Genomic DNA, 15,518 nt, shown 5'->3' with positions numbered 1-15,518 from the left:
ATTTGTTATGACTGATTATACTGATATTGTGATATGGTCAATGGATCAGGCTTACGAGCCGGTCATTGACAAAGTTGAGGAACATTGTCCCCTACTCCCTTTTCTAAGGTGAGTTGTCATTCTGATATTGACTAGCTTCACTAGAGAGTGCATAGTCTTAGAGCTATGGATGTTCCTCTCAACTAGACTTCTAGTGTGCACAAAGATCTAAGACTGATGTTGCTTTTAAATCTTCTATTTTGATTTATCATGTTTGTTTTGCTTTGGATTGCTTCTAATCATTCAGTCAAATCTGACTCACTATTGTTTCTATCTTTTAGATTGACTACAGGTCGATACCAACCGAGAATAAAGGATATTAGAGGTGATTAGAGTATACCTCGATGTTAGTTTGGATTTGAGTATGTATAGAAATTGTAGTGTTCGTGTTGGACTTTAGTAAGTGTGTAATAGATTTGGTTACATTCATGGTTATCAAAATCGCAATTTGGATCGTAGGATCGTATGATCCTCCGACCTAGATCGGTGCCAACGATTAGAATCGTGCATAGGATCAGAATCAATCAGGATCGTGCATAGGATTGATGGGATCAGTCAGGATTAGGGGTGTAATAATTTGGTGAAAAACCAAACACCGAACCAAACTATATCGAATAAGTAATTTAGTTTGACTATATTTTAAATTTGGTTTGGTTTGGACTGAATTTTAATTATAATTCAGTGTTCGGTTTGGACTCGGACTAGGGTCCAACAACACCGAAAAACCAAAAAAACCGAAATGTTAAAGGCATGTTATATCTTCCATTTGATTTGTTTGAGTTTTTGCCCTTATTTTCAGATTTTTGTTAAAAGTTTAATTGTTTAAATTAAAAACCCTAAAATTATTAATATCTATTTAGGATCTTTAGAAAGAATAAGTTTGAAACAATACATGCAAATTTGATTTTCTATGCAAAATATACAAATCGGTATAATTCAGTCTATTCGGTTCAATTTAGATTGATATTTTAAAATTCGGTTCGGTTCAATTTGGATTATAAATATTACGGATATTTCATGATATACCACTGAGTTTCTTCAAAATTCACCATATACCACATGAAATTTTCTAATTCACCATATACCATTGAGTTTACGTCCGTTAGCACAGGATACCATTAATAACAACTGCCGTCAGTGTGCAGTTTGTGGTAAATTACCAGTATGCCCTTACGCATTCACCTGGCGCCATTGTTAGGCTTGAATTCCCCAAACACAGCGTATTTGTTCAAAAAACTGATCCTCTATCTTTCTTCTTCTCCATTCAAGAAACTTTGTATTCGTCTACATTGATCTAAAACCCTTAAAATCCATCAAAAATCCTTAAATTCCTTAAAATCGATTTGTGTAAAGTGAATTGCAAGTTTGTGAAGTGATTTAGAACCCAAACACAGGTGGTCGTGACTGAATTTCGCACAAAGTTCGCTAATTCGGTGGATTAGGCATACGCAAGGTACCTATCCTTATCTATTTGCATTTCGAGTTCTGATTTTGTATTTTTTTTTGCAAAATTGAGTTAGGGTTAGGGTTAAGTGTGATAAGTTGCATGCGAATTTGAATTATGCTAAAGTGATGTGTTTTTGTTTTTGATGCAATTTATAATTTGGATTGTGATGTAATGTTTTGTTGGTAAATGTTGTTGTTAGGATGAGTTCATTGTGGTTGTTAGTTCGTGCTCCAGGGGGTACTTTTGATGTGAGGGTGGATGACACTGATAAGACCAATTTGATGGAGTTAATTGAGTATATGTTTGAGGATTCAGTGAAACAGAATGTATATCTCCCTAAATACTTCACCCTGTTTGTCACTAAACCTAGAACAAATCGTAAGTTAGAGTTAGTTGATGATGGGGCAATGTTAAAAATGTGGGAGTGGAATGAAGGGAATAGTGAAATTGAAGTGTTTATAGAAGAGACAGAAACACCATCCCTTGTGTTTCAGTCTGCAGAAGCTAGTTGGGCAAAAACTTTGAAGAACAGGGCTGAAAATATTAGGCTAATGGAGGAAGAGAACAGAAGGATGGCAGAGGAAGCAGAAGCTGAGGAGCAACTTTTGACCCAGCAGGCATATACTGTGGCTGTAGAGGTCCCTGTTCTGAATGTTGATGATGATGGGATTGAATATGTAAGAGTATTTGCTACCCCAGCAACAGATGAGGTTTTCCCAGGAGATTCACAACCTCAATCCTCACAACCTCAACCCTCACAACCTTAATCCCCACAGCCTCAACCCTCACAACCTCAACCCTCACAACCTCAATCCCCACAGCCTCAACCCTCACAACCTCAATCCTCACAACGTCAACCATCTCAACCAAGTAACCTTCCAAGAAGGAAAAAGCTTACTCCAAAGAAGAAGAAGATACCCCCTGCACAGTCAACCCAACAGCAGCCTAGCCAAGCAACCCAGCCCAAAGAACAAACCAGGCTTAAACCCAAAGAGTGGAGGGTGCCTAGAAGCACTGCTGTTAAGTTTGGCCTTGATGTTGGCAAGAAAACTGCAGCAGGGAGATATATCAACACTAGGGGAAAGAAAACCCAAAGAGAGGTTGAAGAAATTGATGTTGAGTCTGATGCCTGGCCTTCTGATGATAGTGAAGATGATGATTATGAAGCTTCTGATGTTGAGGCTGATTCTGATATGGAGTTGGACAGTGAGGATGAGTACATTGTGAGAGAAGAAGATGATCGTGATAATATACATGAGAAGACCTTTGAGGATTACTTAGATGGGTCTCATGTGTTAGACAAAATGTACAAAAATGGTAAAATCTGGTCTCCATTACCATTTGGATCCATTGTGCTTGAGGAGTGGTTGATATTTGAAACCAAAGCCCAGTTTCTAGATGTATTCAGAGATTACTGCATACAAGAGGGCTTCTCTGTTTCAGTTGACCATGTTGACAGTAAGAGGTACATAGCAAGGTGTTTGATAAGGGATTGCGCTTGGAGGATTCATGCTTCAGTTTTAAAGGACAAAGTCAGTTGGGACATAAAGAAGCTAGATGGAGAGCACGCAACTTGTGGGAGGCTGGAAGAGAATCCTATGGTCTCTTCAGCATGGCTTTGCAGACATTTGATACAAGACTTAGAGGCAAACCTAGATGTCCCAGTTGATTCATTGCAGAGGCTGTGCATGGAAAGGTATAAGATCCATGTGAAGTTGAGATTGTTATACAAAGTGAAGAGTTTAGCGAGGGAGCAATTACATGGTGGGTTTGCCGAATCCTATCTAGCTCTTCCAAAGTATGCTGAAATGATAAAGTCCACAAATCCTAGGTCTTATGCTCTGGTTACATGGACTGACAGTTTGCAATTTAAGGCATGTTTCATATCTTTTGCAGCTCAAGTGAAAGGATTCTTAGGTGGTTGTAGACCTATCATAGGAATAGATGGTGCACATTTAAGTGGGTATTACAAAGGGGTTATGCTCACTGCAGTTGCAATAGATGGGAATAATGAGATCTTTGTGTTAGTCTATGGGATTGTTGACACAGAGAGCATAGATTCCTGGACTTATTTTTTCAGAAACTTGAGGTGCTTTTTTGCTCAGTATGAATCTCAGAAGGATGACTGGACTTTTATCAGTGACAGGATGAGGGTAAGTTTCTTATTTGTCTTTCATTTGAGATTATGTTGCTGTTTATTAACTTAGTCTTGTTTTTTAGGGGGTTGAATCAGCATTGTTTGAGGTGTTCCCAAGAGCTACAAGGAGAATATGCTGCCAGCATTTGTACTCAAATTGCAAGGCTGCAGGATGGGGTGGGGCAGCATTTCATAAGATGTTTTGGATTGCGGCAAATGCCTACAATGAGTACGTTTTTGAAAAAGCTATGTCCAAGATAAAAGATTTTGATGCAGCAGCATATGACTATCTCAAAAATATAGAAGAGCAGTGGAGTGTGCACATGTTTGACAGGACAGTTTGTTGTGATCATAACACAACAAACTTCGTGGAGTCATTCAATGCAATAACAAAGGCCAACAGGGATATGCCTGTGTTGACATTGCTGGAAGGTAAATTTGTGTCCCTGTTTTGCTTATTTAAATGCAAAAAAATTGTTATTGCTTACTGTTTTTTGAATAATTAAGATGTCAGGAATTGGTGCATGAAAAGGATGGGTTCCAGGTTCGATAAAGCAGTAAGCATGGAACCTAATGATCTAACAGAGCATGCAAAGGGGGTGCTGGCGACTAGGACTGATGATTCTAGGTTCTGCCATGTCACTGCAGCTGGTGGTGGAGAGTTTGAGGTGAGGGATGGCCATGTAAAGTTCCCTGTCACCCTTGGAAATATGACTTGTGGGTGTGGGAAATGGCAAGGATCACGGATCCCTTGCAAGCGTGGGCTAAGGGTCATTTACAACCAGAGACTTGATCCTAGGGACTTTGTCTCACCTTTCTACAATGGGGCTGCTTACAAACTCACTTATGGAGACCACATCCACCCCATGGCTGATCCAACTCATTGGCCTTCACTAGATGTGCCAGAAATTGCACCACCCCAAGGGAAAAGAAATGCTGGCAGACCACCTAAGCAAAGGAGAAGAGCTGCTCATGAGGCAAAAAAAGGAAAGAGGCATAAGAATAACAAATGCAGCCTATGCAAAGAACTAGGCCACAATGCAGTGACATGCAAGGCAAAAAAGGCATCATCAAAGAAGACAACACATGCAGCTTCCTCTTCACAGCAAGGCAACACTAGGGGGAAGAGAAAGGCTGCTACTTAGCATTGTTTAGTGTCATTTTTTTGGTGAACATTATTTATTGTCAAGTTGTATTTGAACAACATGTTAACTACTTGGTTTATATGACACTTCTTTTGTTTATCATAATTCCAACGGGTATATTTTAAAAAAATATGGTATTTGATGAAAATAAAAAAAGTAAATGGTATATGGTGAATTATTAATTTACCACAAACGGCACACTAACGGCAGTTGTCATTAATGGTATTCTGTGCTAACGGACGTAAACTCAATGGTATATGGTGAATTAGAAAATTTCGTGTGGTATATGGTGAATTTCGAAGAAACTCAGTGGTATATCATGAAATATCCGTAAATATTATGATTTGGATTTGGACTAAAAATATCAAAACAAAAATTTATTCGGTTTGATTTGGATTTGTATCGAATCCAAACCAAAAACTAAACTTTCACCCCTAGTCAGGATCGTTGTTGGTATCGACTAGGATCGGCTAGGATCGTGGAGATCGTTAAGATCGGCTATGATCGTTGGTAGGATCGGTCAAAACTACTAATTTAATATTTTTTTGATAGTATCTTTGTTCTTTTTGGCTTACTATGGTTTATTATTATATCTTTGTGTGTTTTTGCTATATATATATTATGTATAGTGTATATCTTATATATATTTTGTCATTTCATTAAGAATAGAGAAAAAAAAGGCATTAAAAAGGTTAAATATGTATGTATTTTAAAATTAAAGCAAAAGCTTAAGAAAATGTATGGGTTCTTAATGCTTTTTTAAATTGAAAATGATAAACCAATAAACATAGACATAATACAACTTGTTAATTCTGCAAATTTGTAGGATCGTTCCATCCTACAATCCAATCCTACGATTCGATCCCACCAGTTGATTTCAATCCTACGTAGAATCCCGATTCTAACAACCTTGGTTACATTGACTATCTTGGACTTTCATAGTTGTTTTTGTGAATTATTTTGGATTTTGGTTTAGATATTTGGACTTAAAATTAGTTGTTCAGTTATGTTTTAGATCTTGTGAGCTTCCTGCGAGTTATGATTTGAGTTTCGAAATGCTTTGAGTAAGTTAACCCGTGGTGAACATTGTCAATGGTTTTAGATTTGAGTTCTTCAGGTTAATAAACCCCATGATGACCTGTCTTATTTGGTCAACCACTAAGCTGAGTTGTTACAACAAGGACCTCATATGTTAACAAACTCCATATAGTTTATCAGTTAAGCGTAGCTCAGTTGGTGACTCGTCTTCTTATGATATTGTTGGTTAGAAGTTCAAAACCTATCATCGTAAATTTTGCAAAAATTTTTCGTCTGTATTTTACCATCAATGGTTAATGAAAGACTTCGTTTTCTAAAGATCAAAAAGTAAATAGGGCCTCTGTAGCCTTTGCTCTGCCCCTAATGATTCCTAATCAAATTATAAAAATTACACCTTAAACAGGCTCGAGCCAAAATACTCTCGTATGTGCTATTCATTGTAATTGATTTAGTACTCGACCTACAAAATTTGACTCGATTCGAAAAATCCAATTGAATCCAACACAATTGAGACACGACCGCCTCGACTCGTTTTCCTTAAGCAAGCTAGTATTGTTGAGTTTGAGTTCCACAACAATATTTTGGAGTTATAACATGCTAATTTTTCAACAAATTTTATCATTTAAGTTAATATTCAACAAAGATCACGTACAACTATAACTTAAAAAGTTAATTTTACCCTAATAGAATAGAATAATTGGAAAATTTTACGTAGTGATTGAGTTTTTGGATTTTCCACAAATATTTTTTTAAATCCACATGATGACCTTGAAATTCTAAATTTTTCATGTGGTAGACAAAATATTAAGTTTTTGGTTAAATTAAGTATTTACTTCGGTCGAATTTCGAAATATATGGTCAATTCGAGTGATCCCGACGTTTTTTTTGAAAAAAAATGTCGTTACATTGTATAAACATAGTATAAAGTTAACAAAAAAAAACTCTCATTTTGTATATCACGTGGAAAAAAATAAAAGGTCAAGGTAAGCATATTAAAAAAGATTTGTAGGTTTACCACATGAAAAAGGCGAAAATTCAAGGTTACCACATGAAATTACCCCATTAAAATTAATTTATAAAATTTATAAAACAAAATTAGATTGTATATTTAATTTAGTAAATATTATAATGAAAAGAAAAAAATAACAATAAAGTCATTTGGCATTGGGTGAAACGTAAGAGGTTTGATGTACAAGTACTTAAAATGAAGCACGTAGGTGTTGACGCATACATAAGGCACAGCCAAATGTCATGCACATCGTTGAGAATGTTAATAAATAATGATCAGCTGCTTGCTCGATAGTGCATAGTCATGCTTATCAGCTAACCTCAGATCAAAATGTCAAAAAGTTTTTATGATCTCCAGAGCAAGATTAATTAGAGTTAGGAGATACTGAAAAGGTGGATTACAGGAGATGGGTTGAAGAGAGCGGTAATAGGAAGAGTAAAGAAATTTAGAAATGAATCCTTCCCAACGTTGGAAGGCCACCCAGCTGCACAGACTCATGCTAAAGAAGCCTTGGAACAGTCCACATCATTGAGAGGGAAAGGGAAGAAAGAATTTAGGATATATAGATGGAATCCTCAATTCCCTAATCATAAGCCTTTTCTTCAGTCCTACTTCCTCGACCTCTCTACTTCTGGCCCTATGGTATGAATTCTTTTTTATTTTTATTTTTTTTTTAATCCCTTTTTCTTGCTATTATTTAGATTTATGAATTCTGTTAAGTTTTTAAAAGTAATTTAATTTGCAAATTCAAATGCCACGTTGCAACTTAAAATTCATTTTTTAAAGTTTGGATAAAAAACTATGTCAAAAAAAGAACTTATTCACCCATTTTTTGATATGTAAACCAAAAAACTTTATCCCATAAGATAATTACGATCGTTCGTTTTTTGAAAATTCATCATTATGATGGGTAAAAATGACGTTAAATATCTTTTTCGATTGACATGTCGAAAAATAGGCAAATAAGTAATTGTTTCGACCGGATTTCCGAAAGAGTTATCCCATTAGTTAATCACGACGTCCTTTTTTGAAACAAAATCGTTAAGATGGGTTAAAATGACGTCAAATATCTTTTATTTTTATTTTGTTAATTTATGTGTTTTAATTTTTAATTATTTTAACATACGAGGACTAATGAGATTTTTGGCAACTTAACCTTTCAAATTGGCAAATCCTCAAACTTAACGGCCAATTAATATTTTTCGTTAAGTGGTCCTCAAACTTAACGGCCAATTAATATTTTTCGTTAAGGGGTAGTCATTGAGAAATATATCACATTAGGTATCGGTCAATTAATATTTTTCATTAAGTGGTAGTCATTTGTAGAGAAATATATCACATTAATTATGTCGATAGTTTTTGGCAAATAAACCAATAAATGAGGTAGTTTCCTATAATTTTTTCAAATTATAAAATTAGCTCAATTTCATACAATTTTAATGATCCTGTAAAACGGGCAAGCAGGGATAACATGCATATATCAAAAAATCAAACTCTTTATTTTTAAATAATTTTTATTTTGTCAAATACTATCTAATGACGATGCATATGTGTAATTTTATGGACTTTGCATCTTACGTATTCGCTTTAGTTGGGGATTTTATCGAGTAAAAATTATAAATTTGGTTATCAGTGGGTGAATATATGAAGTATTATATATTAGTTGGGTTGGTTTCTAGATATGACTTGGTAGACAATATGATAAAAGACTAGTAAGTTTGAAATATTTGGTAATTCTTTTAAAGCACATTCATATATTGAATTCACAATTCTCATTAAGAGAGTCGGAGTTCTTGTGAGAGGTAGTCTATTAGAATAATAGAAGGATCGGCATTTGAGACAATAAAATGGGTTAATGATAGAAATAAATGGTTTAGAAGGGGAGAGTACATGTTTGTAAATCAGATTAAAAGAAGGAGAATGTGATCATAAATCAGTAGGATAAATTAAAATGAAAAGAAATATAAATATGTGGGCAGAGGGAGTATAACATATCCGTTAGGCCGTATATTTATTAGAATACTTGTAAATATATTTGGGCCTAATTTAAGTAGGGTTATTTAAGGCCCTAATCTCATGTACCTATAAATACATTTTTTAGATGCACAGCAAGGAACATATAGCACACATTTTACATGCTTAACATGGTATCAGTTTCTTCACCCTAACCCTAAACACGTACCCTAAATTTTTCTCTCCCAGTTACTGTTCATCTTCTTTGATTGTTCTTCATAATCTGCTACTGTTCTTCTAATGACTACAACTTCCGCGTTTGATTCTATGGTCCTCGATGTCACTTCTCCATACTACCTTGGTACCGGCGATCAACCGGGTAATCTTATCTCTCATGTTCTTCTTAATGGTGATAACTACATCTCTTGGTCTCGCGCTATTACTCTTTCTTTAAAAGCTCGTCGCAAATTTGGCTTTGTTGATGGTTTTTATTGTTAAACCGACCTCCTCAAATGAATTGCTTAATTGGGAAACTGTAAACTCAATGATTGTGTCATGGATTAATCGTACTCTTGATTTTAGCGTAGCCTCTTCTATTCCTTTTCATGATTCCGCTCGTGCCTTATGGTTGTATCTTGAGAAACGTTATTGCGTCGCTAATGGTCCTCGCTTGCAACAACTTAGGGCTCAAATCATTGAATGTCGACAATTCAAATCCATGTCTGTTGAAGATTACTATAATAAACTTTTGAGTCTATATGATGAACTTGAACGTTTAAAACCCCTCCCTCATTGCAGTTGTGGTTTATGTACTTGTGATGTTGTGGAAAAATTTCGTAAAGATCGTGATGAAGAAAAACTGCATCAATTTTACTTTGGTATTGATGATGATAATTACGGCACGGTCCGTACGAATCTTTTGTCCCAAACTCCTTCCCCGGACCTTGATCGGGCCTACCAAACTTTCCTTCAGGAGGAACGGTCCCGTGCCATGGCTCGCATGAAGACACAGGAGGTTGATACTCATGTGTTTGCAATCCCTGTTACTCGTTATCCCTCTCGCCCGAAGTCGCAACCTGCTGTGGACAAGTCTATTGTTTCTTGCTCTTACTGTAAAAAACGGGGTCATGATCGGAGTGGGTGCTTCGCACTTCATGGGAAGCCTGCTTGGTGGTATGAAAAATATGGTTCGAAGGACTCTTCTTCTTCCTCTCACTCTGCCTCCCAGCTGCGTCCAAGTGCCCATGCTCATGCTATCAGTGCTGCGGGTATTTTGCCTCTTCCACATGGGGTGCATTCTTCTAGGCTGCATTCTCATGTCTCTAATATTCATGCAAGTGGGCCAAATTCCACTCTTTTTGCTGTTGGGTCAGATGCCTCTTCTGGACCTACTGCATCTCATGTCTCTAATTCTGATCATAATTATGGGCCTCCTACACAACCTACTGTTACGGGTTCCCAGGTCCACTCTTTGCTCAATGCCTCTGATGATCGTATGATTGGTAAGAATTCTTGTTTTGATTGGATTATTGATAGTGGCGCATCACATCATGTTACGGGTAATTATTCTTGTTTATTTGATGTTGTACGTATCTCTGAATGGACGGTTGGTCTTCCTGATGGTCGGCGTGTCTCTGCCACACTTAGTGGCAGGGTTCGACTCTCTTCTCATGTTGTTCTTTCTCATGTTCTTTACGTTCCGGGTATGAGTTGTAACTTGTTATCTGTGTCTCGCCTTATTGATGATAACGCTTGCCTCGTCCGTTTCACTAATACATTTTGTGCAATTCAGGACCCATACTCGGGGACGCTGATTGGAGCAGGTGAGCGACGGGATGGCCTTTACCGCTTTCGCGATCTTCCTACGGCGTGTGTGGTCAAAGTTGCGGGTTTGTCTAATTTTGAACTCTGGCATCGTCGTTTGGGGCATCCATCTGACAAAGTTCTCAAGTTTGTTCCTACTATTAGTTCTAGTTCTAAAACAAAATGTTTGAATAAAACCTGTGTTGTGTGTCCCTTAGCCAAACAAACTCGTGATCCATTTCCCATTAGTGACCATCACGCTAGTAGAGCTTTTGAACTAATTCATTGTGATCTATGGGGTCCTTATACTACACCCTCTTCTTGTAATGCCATTTATTTTTTGACAATTGTGGATGATTATTCTCGTGGTGTTTGGGTTTATTTATTGGAAAATAAAACTGAGGTCTATTCTTCTTTTAATTCTTTCTTTGCCATGGTTACAAGACAATTTGATTTGACTGTTAAGGGTGTTCGTAGTGATAATGGTACTGAAATTAATTGCATGAAGGATTATTTTGCTAAACAAGGTATTATTTTCCAAACTACTTGTGTGAGTACACCTCAACAAAATGGTCGGGTCGAGCGAAAACACCAACATATTCTTAATGTGGGTCGTGCACTAATGTTTCAAGCCAATCTACCTATTTCTTTTTGGGGGGAATGTATCTTGGCGGCCGTATATTTAATTAATCGTACTCCGTCAAGTTTGTTGAATAATAAGACTCCTTTTGAAATGCTTTTCAATTCTTCCCCGAATTTTGATGAGTTAAGGGTATTTGGCTGTTTATGCTTCGCTCATAATAAACGAGCGCGGGGTGATAAGTTTGCACCTCGCAGTCGTAAGTGTGTTTTTGTGGGTTATCCAGCTACCAAAAAGGGTTGGAAGGTTTATGATCTAGAGACGGGAGATATATTTGTTACGCGGGATGTTAAATTTTCTGAAAATGAATTTCCATTTTCACAAAATAATGAGATCTCCTTATCTAATGACCACTTTGATGCACATTCTCTCCCTTTGTTGCATGATGATTTCAATCAGCCCCCTATTACTATAACACCGCCCATAAGCCAACAATTAAACTCACCCATAACTACTCAGCCCACCGAAATCAGCCCACAAACACAACAGCCTAGTGATTTTTCTTCCTCTTCCCAACCCGTAGAGCCGCAAGTCAGTAGCCCTCGGCAGCAGACCCATACTACTTCTACAGATCATGATTTATCTCAGGAAATTCTTGGACAAGGTAATGATACTTTGGGTCGGGGTATGCGTGAGAAACGCCCTTCGGTTCTTCTTCGTGACTATGTTGCTAGTGCCATTATCGTACACCGGTATACTAGTAAGGGTTCATCCTCCCGCTCTTCCTGTTCTGATGGCTCCTCAGGTACTCCCTATCCTATTGCTCATTATGTTAACTGTGACAACTATTCTGTGCAACATCGCACTTTTCTTGCTGCTGTTTTCTCTGGTCATGAACCTCGCACTTTTCGCGAGGCAATGCAGGATGACGGGTGGAAAGAGGCAATGCAGAAAGAAATTAGAGCTTTGGAGGACAATAATACTTGGGAGATGACGGAACTTCCCCCTGGTAAGAAAGCCCTTGGTTGCCGTTGGGTCTATAAAATCAAATATCATGCTGATGGCAGAGTGGAGAGACTTAAGGCTCGTTTGGTTATCTTTGGTAATCATCAGGTTGAGGGGTTAGATTATAATGAGACTTTTGCACCGGTTGCAAAGATGGTTACAGTCTGTACTTTTCTGGCTGTAGCAGCAGCAAAAAATTGGGCATTGCATCAAATGGATGTTCATAATGCTTTTCTTCATGGTGATTTGGCTGAGGAGGTGTATATGAAACCTCCTCCTGGTTTCTCTTCCACACGTGGTAAGGTGTGTCGTCTTTTGAAATCATTATATGGTCTACGTCAGGCTCCTAGATGTTGGTTTGCCAAACTTGTTGCTTCCTTAAAAAAATATGGCTTCCGTCAATCATACTCTGACTACTCTTTGTTCACTTTTCGACAAGCTTCTGTGCAACTGAATGTCCTTGTCTATGTTGATGATTTGATCATATCGAGCAATGATTCTTGTGCTCTTCTAGGGTTCAAAAAATATCTAGGTACATGTTTTCATATGAAAGATCTTGGGCTCGTGAAATATTTTCTTGGGATTGAGGTGGCCCGTAATGATGACGGGATTTTGCTATGTCAACGTAAATATGCACTGGATATAATCTCTGAGACTGGATTGTTGGGTGCTAAGCCATCTCAATTTCCCATTGAACAGAATCATTCTTTGGCTCTTGCTCGTGGTGACTTCTTGTCTGATCCGGAGCAGTATCGTAGACTTGTTGGCCGTCTTATCTACTTATCATTCACACGTCCAGATTTGGCATATGCGGTACATATTCTGGCACAATTTATGCACGCTCCTCGTGTGGAGCATTGGGACGCAGCACTGCGTGTTGTGCGCTATCTAAAAGGATCTCCTGGTCAAGGTATTCTTCTTCCTTCAAATTGTGATTTGCGTCTCACTGGTTGGTGTGATTCTGATTGGGCCAGTTGTCCTCTCACTCGACGTTCTTTGACGGGTTGGATTGTGTTTCTTGGTGGTTCTCCCATCTCCTGGAAAACCAAGAAACAACATACGGTGTCTCGGTCGTCTGCTGAGGCTGAATATCGTTCTATGGCCTCCATTACTTGCGAACTCAAATGGTTTAAGGGTCTACTTTCTTGTCTTGGTGTTGATCATTCTGCTCCCATGACGTTGTTTTGTGACAGTAAGTCTGCATTACATATTGCTCAAAATCCTGTGTTTCATGAGCGAACAAAACATATTGAGGTTGATTGTCACTATATATGTGATGCGATTCATGAGAGACTTCTTATTACTCATCATGTTTATACTAGTGAGCAGTTAGCTGATATTTTTACTAAAGCTTTGGGACAACGTCAGTTTTCATACTTACTTCACAAGTTGGGCATTTGTGATCCGCCTGCTCCAACTTGAGGGGGGGTGTTAGGCCGAATATTTATTAGAATACTTGTAAATATATTTGGGCCTAATTTAAGTAGGGTTATTTAAGGCCCTAATCTCATGTACCTATAAATACATTTTTTAGATGCACAGCAAGGAACATATAGCACACATTTTACATGTTTAACAATATCATAAGGCTCGGTTAGTTGATTTCTTAATTTTGCTATCATAACATAAAAATGCCGTACACTTGATTACATAAAGTATTTGTGTTGATAACTAGAGGAAGTGTACGTAATGTCTCACACTGATACTGTACAGGTTTTAGATGCATTGCAAAAGATAAAAGCAGAGGATGATTCAAGTTTGAGCTATAGAAGATCATGCAGAGAAGGAATATGTGGGTCATGCTCAATGAATATTGATGGCCTTAACACTGTTGCTTGCCTTAAACCCATTGATTCTGATACTACCAAGCCTACCACTTTGACTCCCCTTCCACATATGTTTGTTATAAAGGATCTCGTCGTTGATCTTACCAACTTCTATGAGCAATACAAGTAATTAATATCTATCACCTTTATTTTATTGCAAATTCATTTGACAATCTTAATGCTGCTTAATCTAGCACTCTCGTTTGGGCGTAGATTTCAAAAGTAGTGTGCTTAGACCTAGATCAGATTGGGTCAAATTTGAATTCTAGTCATATGTAAACAGGTCAAAAGCTGCTTGACCTAAATCTAACCGATTTAATAGTCAAAAATTACAGTTTTGACCTAATATGTTATAGATCAGGTTAACTTGATTTTTGACTTATTTTCATTTTAGATTTTTTAACATTAATTGCCTCATATTTTAGGCCTTAAGTTCATTTTATTTCCAATCAGTAGATCAGGCCAGCTTTTACCTTGTCATAAGGTGTAAATGTGCTTTATCATTGTAAGATTTAGATTCATTTTTAAAGTGCCGCTCAAAGTGCAATGAGGGTCGACAATTTTTTTATAAAAGAAATAAGACGTTCTTGAACATTTTTAGGTGTTGTATCTGAATAAGTAAAATATTATAACTATGCGTAAGCTTTTTATGTCCACACTAAAAATTTATAACTATGCGTAGTATTTATTAATTTATAATTGACTTATGTTTTCACTAATAAACAATAACGAGAAACAACTAATTTATATATATTATCTTCTAAATAGCTAGCTAATTAATTAGTTGTTATTTTTATCTGGTCAGATTAACTAATAATTAGGTAGTAGCCTTTTTTTTTCAAAAACTCCAATGAAAGCACGTTGTAGGTCAATTGAACCATGGCTAAAGACAAGGAAGAGACCAGAGAACGGTAGAGAGTATAGACAATCGCCTCAAGATAGGAAGAAGCTTGATGGATTATACGAGTGTATATTATGTGCTTGTTGTACAACAGCATGCCCTGCATACTGGTGGAATCCAGAGGAATATTTGGGTCCGGCAGCTTTAATTAATGCATATCGATGGGTGTCTGATAGTCGAGACGATTACACGGAGGAAAGATTGGAGGCTCTATTGGCAGATGGTAAGAAATTAGACAGGTGCAGGAGTATCAAGAATTGTACTGCAGCGTGTCCTAAGAGCTTAGATCCTGCTTCTGCTATTAACATTATGAGGGCTCGACATAAGCTTTCTGTGCGCCTTTAAAAGAACTTGTATGTTAAGTGTACTAAAAACTGTTTTCATGTTATAGGACTCGTTCTCATCAAATAATGATTTCCAATTTTTTTTAATCTATGTTTATATCTTACGATGCCAAACATTCAAAAATATCTAAACTTGTTAATAGTTGAAAGTAAGAAAAAACCTTTTCCAATATTTATGTATTGGGTAGAGCTGTTCAAATGTGACCTGATCCGAAAATCCGAACTGAAATCGAAAGTTAACCGATCTGAAAATATGGTTTTTTTAGGTTTATCAAACAGACATTATCCGAA

At 37.1% G+C, this 15,518-nt stretch overlaps 1 protein-coding gene across 1 annotated transcript; it reads left to right on the top strand.

Moving 5' to 3' along the window:
* The first annotated feature begins 4,333 nt into the window (after positions 1-4,333).
* Positions 4,334-15,228, top strand: LOC130808408 (succinate dehydrogenase [ubiquinone] iron-sulfur subunit 3, mitochondrial-like). Its single transcript, XM_057673884.1, has 5 exons — positions 4,334-4,733; positions 5,595-5,655; positions 7,208-7,457; positions 13,870-14,108; positions 14,850-15,228. The coding sequence occupies exons 1-5, from the start codon at positions 4,334-4,336 to the stop codon at positions 15,226-15,228; spliced, it is 1,329 nt and encodes a 442-aa protein (XP_057529867.1).
* Positions 15,229-15,518: the final 290 nt, after the last annotated feature.

Source organism: Amaranthus tricolor, chromosome 3 (genome assembly GCF_026212465.1).
Source record: "Amaranthus tricolor cultivar Red isolate AtriRed21 chromosome 3, ASM2621246v1, whole genome shotgun sequence".
Taxonomy (NCBI): Eukaryota; Viridiplantae; Streptophyta; class Magnoliopsida; order Caryophyllales; family Amaranthaceae; genus Amaranthus; species Amaranthus tricolor.
The sequence above is the reverse complement of the archived record's forward strand: the minus strand, read 5'-3'. Positions and strand labels throughout refer to the sequence as shown.